We start from the raw sequence: 8,148 nt of genomic DNA, 5'->3' as shown, positions 1-8,148 counted from the left end.
AGTTTTTACAGTTTCTAGGAGCCACAATATCATGATTTAAGATACGTTTCCAAACAAAAGAGAATTAACTATGCTAATAATGCTAGTGGCTAAAGACATCACATTGATTTAATTGACATTCAGAAAAGACTGATTGGTACATAGGTCAGAGCTCTTCCTATTTAAGGTGAAAGTCAAAAAAAACTTTTGTCCTTCTGCTACTATATCTAATCAGTAATGTGATAAGAATAACTGGCGTGATAATTTCTGTATGGTATCTTAATCAGCACACCTCAGAACCGTGATTCAGTTTGTTTATTCAAAGGCATTGCATTTGTTAAATAACACACAAATGTTACATTTACAGTAGTGTTAATTTCGTCACCTATTTTTAATTTAGTCTTAGTCTTGTGCCAAATGTCCTTAGTTTTAGTCATATTTAGTCATTCACATATCTTCTTTTGTTAGTCAAGTTTTAGTCGACTAAAAGTCTCGTCATTTTAGTCTAGATTTAGTCAAAAGAAAACTCAAGGTATCTTAGTCAAGTTTTAGTCGACTAAAAGTCTTTAAATTTTAGTCTAGTTTTAGTCAAAAAATTGTAGTCTTTTTTTTTAAATAACACATTAATGCTGATTAATGAAAAGCCTAAGATCAAAACTGTAGGTGTGTGTATATATATATATATGTAAATTACCAACTCATTATTGATATTTGGAGCAATATTACAAGTAAATGTTAAACTTGATTCCCTTACATATACATTTGCTTTTAAGCCTAATTATTAATTTTGATTATGATGTGACTGTGACAGGGGTGTGGGAAGAGGTTTCAGTTTGGGGGTGCTGAGTTTTTTCTGTCACCACTTTTGAATAAGAAACAATATCAAGTCTATAAAACTTTTCAAAACTCAGCGAATCACAAAAGTATCAGTGAGAAGTTGAGAACACTCGTTTAAACAGTGCATACACTCGAACTTGACTGCACATTTTTTACTTTACTGATACTGCTTTTAATCGTAATGCAAAGACCGTAATTGAGCGGCGTGTGGACGAATTCTTTCTACGCACACACTATTTTATTTCTTGATAACAGTCCGCTGCTAACTATAACACACTGTTGCCATGAAAAACAGACAGTTGCCATGGACACACAGGATTCTAACCGTAGAGACGGGGCGCACTATTTTCTTTAGCGGAAGCAATACAATTGTTCAGCAGTTTCGTGTTGCAGCCACAGCCGTATGAGACCTGTAACTTGAGCAACAGCGCGAAGCCGTGAACTCGTTCTGAATATTTTAAAAAGCGTAACAGCTGATGAAAATGAAGAGAGATTTTATCTTAGTTTTTATTTTATACAAAACATTTCCGTCTCGTCTTTTTTTTTTTCAACAATAATGCATGTTAATTTAGTCTTAGTTTGCGTTTTTGGACAGTGGCGCAGTCTTGTCATTGTCTCGTCTTAGTCATGAAAAAAAAGGTTGTTGACGAACATATTTCGTCTTGTCTGACGAAATTAACACTAATTTACAGCTTGAATATGTCATACCTCAGAATTTTCGTAAAGGTTTGATACATTTTAAGACAGACCAAAGAATAGACAATTGAAGAAAAAACCAACCATGATACAAAGAGCTTCGGTGGTTAAGTCAGCGAGTATATTATGTAAGAAATCATAAATACGTTTACCCTCTGCACCATTAAAACCCATAAAGTATTGCTTATGTTGAGCACATCTATCAGATAATCTAGTATGGGAATGATCCCACATTTTTAAATTATTTCCATTACCAGTGAAATAAACTGTACCATAACCAAGTATACATGCTGACTTTGGTTACCCTTGTTGTCTGGGTACTAAGAGTTCTAAACATTTGGCAAACACAACTCTCTCAAATTACAAAATAAAAGAAATCCAGAGGCCATCCTGAGAACACTGGTCATGTGACAGGTATGCACTCTGAACGGGACAGCAGTCCACACATGTAGACAATCCACCAAATGCATGTTTTTCATAGTTGCGAGAGGTATCATGCACAACTCGACGTAATCAGTAATACAACCGTAGGGTAGCACGTGACCCAACGACACCCTTAACATCCCAAAAATTCCTACTACTAATCATGTGTACTGTTATGTGATGAGAAATGAACAAAGGTACTCAATATAGGTACAGTAAGTTCTAAATTTTAATTAGAAAAGACATCCGTTTCAACTCATAAAAGTGGTGGATACAAAGAGCTCAAATACTTTAAAAGTCAATTTAAGATTTCCTTCATGTGGTACTTAATTAGGAAAACATGACTGGACTGTTGTAGGAAAATAATCAACAGTGGGATGGAGTGAGGCGGCATGCAAGTTACCAGCTGGTATTAAAGCACATACCGAGGTGTTTTAGCTGGTATAAAAAAGCTGGTATAAAAGCACAATATTTCTCAGAAATATTTCTCTCAATAAACATCATTTTCCCTTCACATTGTACTATATCACTGTTCTTTCATATTTATCCAGAGCTTAAAAATGAACACTCTATGATGTCTAAGTGCCCAGTGATCAGCACCTTATTATGGCTTGTACTTGTACAATTTCCTAATGACCTGGTCTCTATATGAAGGGAACCAGTCTCTGAAAAATGAGGCGTAGAAAGTGTACCAGGGATAGAAGGCCTCATTCTCACGAAGTGCTCCAGCCTTGATGATCTGATATGCAGCCTCATGGGCAGGGTAAGCAGGCATGTCGATGTAGCCTCTGTATTAAAATACAAAAGTTATGGTGTCATTTTGTAGAGTTACAACCAGGAAATTAATCAGACTGAATTTGGATATACTATATGTATTTCATAAATCATCACAAATTAGCTCATAATTTTAAAGGGGGATGAAAAATCAATATACCTTGCAAAAATATTTTTAAATAAAAATATATAACATCTTAAAAAGTAGTATTTACTTCGGTTGCTACACTATGAAATGTAAATTAGTTTGTCACAAGCAGTTACCATCAGAAGTGACATAATTTTTGTATGAAACTGTGTGTAATTATAGTAGTCTATAAAGAAATTCCCAAGCTTTGCATATCCTGTTGAGCTTTATTACTTCCATTATTAAAATATCGAAATAATGGCAGTAGAACGCTATAGAAGGCTATCCACCAAAAGCCAGTGAAATAGTAGGAAGGCCATAAGTCAGAAGCAACCAAGAGGCCAAGAACAATTCTGAAGGAGCTGAAGAGATCCACAGTTCAAATGGGAAGAGCTGGTAACAGGACAACTATAGCATGGATACTCCATAAAATTAAGCTTTATTGAAGATTGGTTAGTCATAAGAAACCCTGCTGAAAGTTTGGCAACAAAGATCTGAATTGAAGGCTTTGGACTTGCATAAAGCACTATGTTTTTGGTAGAAACCCAACACTGCTCATTACCCTGAGAAAACCATCCCCAAAGCAAAGCATGGTGCTGGTAGCATTACTGTTACTCCTATTCTGTGCACCAAGTTGATCAGTTTTTTCTAAATAGAATAAAAGGTCTGTATTTAACCAGTGCTCACTTGATTTTCTCCATAGCTGTCTCCGTGTCAATGAGGCCCAGGGTGCAGACAGTGACAGATACGTTGCTTTGCTTCATACACAGCTCATGCTGGAGACTCCCGAAGAAGCCATTCAGGGCAAATTTGGTAGCGGAGTACGGCAGAGCATAAGGCAAACACATTTTACCTGCAAAATGCAACAACATTCAGAAGACTGCTTTTGACCTCTGACTTAGACTTAAAAAGTTCTTTACTCACCTTGCAAAGAAGAGACAACAATTATCGATCCCTTAGTCTTCTCTAAGGCAGGTAAAGCTTTCACAGCCATTTTTACATAACTGTGGAAATTCACCTTCACATGGTACAAATAAAGGAAAAAATGCGATAAATCAAAGCAATAGTTACACATGAAGGTACCTTAACGTCCATTTATTTTCTGTACTGCTTATGATACCCTGGTGTCTTTCCCAGGGGACTTGGGTCACAAGGCAGGGGACACCCTGGATGGGGTGCCAACCCATTGCAGGGCACAACTGAACACACATTCACACACCACAGCCAATTTAGCCATGCCAATAAACCTACAAATGTGTCTTTGGATAGGGGAAGGAAACCCCCAAAGCACAGGGATTATTATTTTAGGGCTTTTGGCCCTTCTTTTACACACCTTTCAAAAGAGCATGATAATACTCTGACAAAGATGTTTAATTACAGAAAGATTTAGATAGGGTCATTATTTTTAAAATAACTGCATGTCAAGGAGTGTAATACTCCTTTTAGACCACACAAATATGTGAACGATTAAACAAAGTTTAATTTCTTAAAGGATGGCATGTTTTGCTTTTAATCATTTATAATAAGATTTAATGTTGTTGGAGGACCAATAGAAATATTCCCAGGTGAAAGACCTCATCTGCGAGAGATCGTGTAATTTGCACACCCCAACATCCATAAAATAACTGACACCAAGCGATTCAACTTGTGTAGCATGAAACAATGAGAGTCGAGTAGTGTGTATTTGGCTTTTTTGTGTTGCAGCTCCACTACTTACCTGCATGAGCCATTGAACATGAGCCACATCACCATCCCACATCCCATACTGACTCGATCCGATATGGTTAAGTACTATGTAGTCCAGCCCGTGAAGCTGCTCTTCAGCAAAGGTCACTACCCATTCTGCATCAGCCATTTCAGCCATGTCTGCTGCAACATACAGGGCTTTCTGAGCTCCCAGATCCAGACACTTCTTTACAACCTGCAATCAGATAAGCAACATACATATACTGCATATTCAAGAATTATTCTGTTATGACTGTACAAACTGCCATGTGACACTTTTTTGTGACACTTATTATGCTTTAGTGTTTTATTATATGCTATACTAGTTTATATTATATACATTTTTTGGTATTTTTCCTATCCATTACCCGTTTTGTAAAAGTCAACAATGATCTATTTTCTCTGTTTTTGAAATTAGTTAAAAGCAACAACAAAGTTTCTGCAGACTGAGAGCAAATGAATATCTTTGCAATTATTTTAAACATTTCTCAATAATTAAATCACAATAATTTAGGAACAAACATATTCTGAGAAAGTATTAACTTAAAAATTTCTAGTGAGACAAATATTTGTGTTTGAACAAAGAAAATTGGTTTCCCTGACATTAAAACCAATGACATCGATGTGTATTTGTTTGTTATGTGGATTTTTACGAAGGGTGCCAATCATTTGAGGGTACTGTTTGTGTTAAATTAATCTCAAATGAGAAATGTTCTGCCCGCTGACCTCTTTTAATACATGTTCTCTTCTTGCTGTAATGACAATCTGAGCACCCATGCGGGCATAATGATATGCCAGCTGCTCTCCGATGCCAGTGCTCGCGCCAGTCACCAGCACCCTCATGCCTTTCAGAGACTCTGAGGAAAGGGGGAGGTGGAAAAGTAGGAGGTTTGAATGCAGGGAACAAAAATGTAAACATTCAGGTTTTCAGATTCATGCAAATGTGACTTTACTACAATAAAATACAATAAGTTCATGTCTGAACTAATAGTTACAAGCTGAGCATAACCCCCCCCCCCCCCCCATCTGTAAACATTTAATATGTTCAAGATTTGTCTATTTGTTTTTTGGTTTGTTTTTAATTTATATTGTCTCGTAGTATTATATTAGTAGTAATGAAGCACTGTCATAATATCCTAGTCACAATATAACTTCTTACATCACATGAACTTCTATCATTTGCACTCGTTACTCATAAGTGTGATTTATACACAAACACTTCCTGTATTTCTTAAGGCAGTTTAAACTGCATGGTTCTACATGTATGATCACTTCGGAACAATCGAGCGAGTTGTGCTTCTTGTTTTACAGGAAGTGTAAAATGCAAAGAAAATGGTTTAAACACAATAAAACCCCAAACTCACCTTCACTAAATGTGGGGCCGCTCCATTGAAGCGCAATTAAAGCTGCGCACAGACTCCCGAATAAAAAGAGTTTCACGGGACACTTCATTGTGAAGAAGCTGTGATCAAGTAACAGAGCAGAATAAACTCTCTGACTGTACTTTCTGCCCTCAGGTCAAAGTGTAATCTGCCTGCATTCTGCTTCAAAGGCGGAAGCTGGGACTAACTCAACATCTGACATGTCCAACTGGCTTCTTATAAAAGCTTATTATTATTATTATTATTATTATTATTATTATTATTATTATTATTATTATTAATAATAATAATATCAACAAAAAGCAATAATAAAAAAATAATACTAACAATAGCAATAATAGTAATAAAAAGTAATAATAGTAATACTGATAATAATAATAATAATAATAATAATAATAATAATAATAATAATACAAATAAAAATTGTAATGATAATAAAAACAACAACAACAACAACAACAACAATAATAATAATAATAATAATTTGTAATAGCTGTTGGCAAAATATACTTAATACAGTAATAGAATAACGATAGCTTTTATTAATACTGCTTATTAGCTTGATTAGCTAATAAGTAACTAATTAGCTTGATGAATTCTATTGGATTTCTATTGCAATACCATGCAAACAATACTCAGGAAGAACTGTTCCTCCCTGCTGCACATATGGTCGGGCAGATTTAAATTAAAGTTTGAACTAAATTATATCAGTATACAGCAGGGATTAAGTGAGAGTGTGGTGGTTGGTTTTATTCCAGAGCTTTAAAAATATATTATCAATGTCGGCTGCAACACTCTGCATTCACGTGGAATAAATGTATATATTTAAATAAATAAATATGCATGTAGTCTAATGAGGAAAAATACATTTTAAAATGCTTACTTATTCAGACCATGATTTATTAGTTTTGTTTTAATTGCGGATTTTTCTGAAGCACTTTTCTTTCTTTTTCTGGGTCGAAAGAACGAGGCAATCACCATAACTATCTTTTTATCAACTGATAGTAAAGTGGGCGGTGCTCTTGAAGTTAACCACGCCCATATCATGTCTGCAGAGAGACAGACAGACAGACAGACAGAGGGCGCTGCTGCACTTCTCTGAATTCTGCCATTTCATATATTAAAAACACACACAGATTATATTAAAGGTGCGGTGCACGATGTTTCAAAAATGCTTTTAGAAAACTGAGTTGGGCCGACTAACAAAACAAACGTGTAGCCAATGAGCAGAAAGGGGCGTGTCTTGTCAATATGCGGCGGAGAGAGTGTTCAGTGCGCACGTATGACATCAGCCAAAAGCGATTGAAAGATTGACATGGCGGATAAAAATGAAAAGCGAAAAAAGGCTTACTATAAGGCAAGCAGGTGTTGAACGTCGTCTTCCGCATGAAACGGAGCTAAACCTTTCATGGTGCAACACACAGCATTACAAAAACACATTTGACCTGTATTACCTTAGTATTAAGTTCATTGAGTTAATTTATTGATAAAAATAACAGCTGCTCTAGCAGGTTCCGCCATAACAGTTGCCTGGGTTAAGTATGTATATGTGGGGGCGGAGCTATAAAACAGGGGTGACACCCATTTGCATTAGGGGCATGTTTGTTTTGGTGATTTCAAATGGCAACATTGGCTTTCAGAGATCGTGCACCGTGCCTTTAAACAAGCAGTGGACCAAGTGTTCCATGGTTAAATATTCGTTTGAAAAAAGTTTTCACACACACACACACACACACACACACACACACACACACACACACACACACACACACACACACACAGACAGACAAAGACACAGAAACACACACACAGAAACACACACAGACAGACACAGAAACACACACAGACACACAAACACACACACAGACAGACAAAGACACACAGACACAGACAAAGACACACAAAGACACACAGACACACACACACAGACAAAGACACACAGACACACAGACAAAGACACACAAAGACACACAAACACACACACACAGACAGACAAAGACACACACATTACCTGCCGATTCGACCCGAGAAATGAATTGTACATTAAATTATACATAATTACTATATTATTATTAATAATCATATTATTATCACAATTACTATATTATTATTATTAAAACGTGTAACGAAGAAAATTTGCGACAGAACATATTATTAAGAACATATTATCTCCGCCATTCAAAATGTCACATAAAACTTTATTTA

The 8,148-nt window shown here is 35.9% G+C and overlaps 1 protein-coding gene across 1 annotated transcript; it reads right to left on the bottom strand.

Moving 5' to 3' along the window:
• Positions 1–2,146: 2,146 nt before the first annotated feature.
• Positions 2,147–6,101, bottom strand: hsd11b1la (hydroxysteroid (11-beta) dehydrogenase 1-like a). Its single transcript, XM_027169595.2, has 6 exons — positions 5,926–6,101; positions 5,288–5,418; positions 4,554–4,757; positions 3,761–3,854; positions 3,524–3,689; positions 2,147–2,723 (listed from the first exon to the last, which is right to left on the bottom strand). The coding sequence occupies exons 1-6, from the start codon at positions 6,011–6,013 to the stop codon at positions 2,540–2,542; spliced, it is 867 nt and encodes a 288-aa protein (XP_027025396.1). The 5' UTR covers positions 6,014–6,101; the 3' UTR covers positions 2,147–2,539.
• Between the last annotated feature and the right edge of the window lie 2,047 nt (positions 6,102–8,148).

Source organism: Tachysurus fulvidraco, chromosome 2 (assembly GCF_022655615.1).
Source record: "Tachysurus fulvidraco isolate hzauxx_2018 chromosome 2, HZAU_PFXX_2.0, whole genome shotgun sequence".
Classification (NCBI taxonomy): Eukaryota; Metazoa; Chordata; class Actinopteri; order Siluriformes; family Bagridae; genus Tachysurus; species Tachysurus fulvidraco.
Note: the sequence above shows the minus strand (reverse complement) of the source record. Positions and strands in the feature narration are given on the sequence as shown.